The following is a 3,050-nucleotide window of genomic DNA, read 5'->3' on the forward strand; positions in this document are numbered from 1 at the left end:
TAGGGAGTCCTGTCCACCCTGTACCAGAAGGAAGTCCTGTTACACTTCGCTGCCTGACGTCCCACACGTCCAGTAAAAATCTGGTTGTTGTGACCCGGATAAACCAGTCCTGTACCTTCTCCAGAGATGGACGGCTCATTGGGGTCGGTTTGACGGGAGAGATGAGTTTTGCTGCTGTCAACAGATCTCATGAAGGCCTCTACACGTGTACCTTCTCTGGTGTTGAGTCTCCAGGGAGCTGGCTGGCTGTCAGAGGTGAGCTCTGTTTGGTCTCCACATGGTGAAGTTCTACAGTCACATTAAAGGAGGACTATGGTAGAACTTCTTTATCATTTAATAATCAGAACAATGTTTCTGAAATTACCATTAAACAATGTGGGTCAACCCGTCATCTGTAGCGTGATATCAGCCGTGAACTTCTTTCAGTGGGCGTCTGTTCATTGGTCTTCGGTTTATTGAATAGCAAAGTCGGCTTGCCTGACATCAGGTGATCTCCTTTCCTCAGCAACCTCCTCCACCGAACCCCCCCCCCCGACCAATCACCACCTGCTCCTCCCATTGGTCTACGCTGGACCGCCCCTCCTCCTGATGGTTCTACTGGGAGTAGTGGGAGGATTCTGCTGGAGAAGGAGACGCAAAGGTACTTCCCCCACCTCCTCCTAAGTCTCCCTTAATCAATCACACCTTCTCCTCCTGTACAACAAATATGACTCATCCCCAACAGAGTAACTTCTCCTCCCCTCGTCCTTATGTAACGATTGACCGATTTAAATGTTTGTGTTTCAGAAGCCGAAGAAGCTGCCTCAGAGGATGAGGTTCATGCGGATGTAGTCCAAAATAAAACAAAGAAAAAAGGTCAGGAAACAAATACACACAAAGTGTAACTTTAGAACACGTTAATCCCTGTTAACACACAATGTGTGAAAGGTGAAATGCTAATGTGGGTGATTTTTCAAAGTGCTTATCATTTTCAAAACTAGCAGGCCACAGTGGTCGGGGCTCAAACTTCCCCTATTATCCTATCTATCAATTTTTTACATTGTGGTCATCAACTGTCGAGCGTTCTCTTGTCAGTGCGATCAATTTGTTTTTACACAGAGCGAGATAGGTCAGACTGCGAGTCTACATGTAGTTACGGAGAAAGTCTGCAACCCCAGCCCATCAGAATACCAGATCCACCTCTCTACAGTCTCCTGGGGTAAGAAGCTGTCAAATGAAGTTCAAACAGAGGCAAACTATGTATTCCAAAAGGATGGAATGATACGTTCTACGTGATGTTGCCGTTATTAGGAATAATGTTTTTTGTGTTTGTTTAATGAGAAGAAATGTTCTGATGAATGGTTTGGTTATTTGTAGCATAACCACAAATATGTCTTGCTAGTTCCAACAGATCGTTGCAGTCTGTTGCAGACACAAAATGTCAACAATTGTGGCTTCCTGATAAGAATTTAAAACGATGATGAGATCTGCCCTTCCACATGCTTGAACAAATTCTAAATCACTTATGTATTGTGCTTGATTCTTACCATATACAGCTTTTAGTTTGGATCTTTTATCAAGTGTAAAAACATGGGGTTGAAGATCCACTTGAGTTCACTGTGGTACCTGTGGTGCCGTTTGTCATTTGCCTGTGGTAACTACTGCTGGACACATGAGATAAGCATATAATGTTGTCATCACAAATAGAGATAAGGGATGTAGGTAGTTTAGTTTGATGTGTTTTAGTTAGTCTTATCAGGTGTCTCACTACTTTGATGATGGTTGAACTGTAAAATAAAGAAGACATTTTGTCAGATGTGGGTTGTTGTGCTTTCTACGTCAGTGGTTCTCAACCTTTCTGGGGCTGCTGAGGCCAACCATGACCCAACAAGACATTCCAGGCACACCAACTTGAAGAATAATCATTCCCTTGAAGGGAATGATTATTAAGGTGCACACAAACACATTGTTACTAGGATATCCTATCAGCAATATTTGCAATATTTCACCCAAATCAGAATATCCAAAACAAGTAAAATTCATACACTCGCTTGGAAACTGCATATTGCAGGCAATTGAATATTTGTCAAAATATGCATTTGAGATGCACAATGTGATCAGGGTGTGAAATGTTAAAGGCACACTATGCAACTTCGGGAATTTCTTCGCTGTTTTCTTGGTTTTGGCACGCACATTTCTCTACACAGCGCCCCCTACAGCTTTGTAGTAGATATTTTACAACACTGTCGTAACAACTCGTTGACGACCCCTCCCCATGCACTTCTACGCGAGCCATGTGCATTTGTTTTCAAAGAAGCCGGCGAATGCGTGGAGCCATGTCCGAAGTAGATGTTCATAAAGTGTAGGCAAGGTTATACATAAAAGGGTGTATTTGTATTGCAATAAACATAAATCCATCCTTTTTTATAGTTGACGGGGAGAATTTATATCCTAGATTATAATTGTTTTATCTTAGGTTGAACAGAACAATCAGTGTAAGAGGTTTGGCCAACATAATAATCTAAATAAACAAGAACCTGGATTCGGGGATTCAGTCTGTATCTGGGGGACGAGACAGACGAACAGCAAAACACCCATGGAAACAAAGGTGTTTATATGGTTGCAACCAAGCAAGCTAGAAACATACAGGGCTCACAACAAAACGGTCGAGAAAACAATTTTTACAGGGCTCACAACAAAATGGTTGAGCAAACACATTTGTACAGAGACTATCAACATCAAGAATACCACGAAGACAAAGGCCACCCAAGGGTACTTTCAATTTCAAAAGCAACACGGCCGAGTCGGCGTCTGATTTGCAGTCTTCTTTTTCTTTCAGTTCACGCTATTCCTGAAAAGCTTCCCCAACGTTTACTCGTGTCTGGCCTCTCTGCCGGTCAGTCTCCCTTTTCTCTTCTTCTGTTCCTCCGACATTGGGCTTCTCTGTCTCTCGGCTGATCTATGATGAATATAACAATCCCTTAGTGACTTGTGTTTATATCGAGCCGGTTCCGTGTTTGGGGGTCTGTGCCGTAAAGCAATTCGTTACTTCGCGAGACCCGAGACTCCCG

At 43.0% G+C, this 3,050-nt stretch overlaps 1 protein-coding gene across 4 annotated transcripts in view; it reads left to right on the forward strand.

Moving 5' to 3' along the window:
* Window positions 1–1,904, forward strand: part of LOC115529460 (uncharacterized) — a 2,992-nt gene extending 1,088 nt beyond the window's left edge. Inside the window, exons 4-8 of one of the 4 annotated variants that reach the window (XM_030338206.1) lie at window positions 1–255; window positions 488–640; window positions 787–855; window positions 1,099–1,198; window positions 1,382–1,904. The exon at window positions 1–255 is cut by the window's left edge and continues 15 nt beyond it. In XM_030338206.1, the coding sequence (XP_030194066.1) occupies window positions 1–255; window positions 488–640; window positions 787–855; window positions 1,099–1,198; window positions 1,382–1,460 (656 nt within the window). In that variant the 3' untranslated portion in view covers window positions 1,461–1,904. Of the gene's footprint in view, window positions 256–487; window positions 641–786; window positions 856–1,098 lie in introns of all 4 variants that reach the window. The other 3 variants (XM_030338207.1, XM_030338208.1, XM_030338209.1) reach the window with 3 other exon arrangements.
* The last annotated feature ends 1,146 nt before the right edge of the window (window positions 1,905–3,050 follow it).

This window comes from Gadus morhua, chromosome 17 (assembly GCF_902167405.1).
Source record: "Gadus morhua chromosome 17, gadMor3.0, whole genome shotgun sequence".
Lineage (NCBI taxonomy): Eukaryota > Metazoa > Chordata > Actinopteri > Gadiformes > Gadidae > Gadus > Gadus morhua.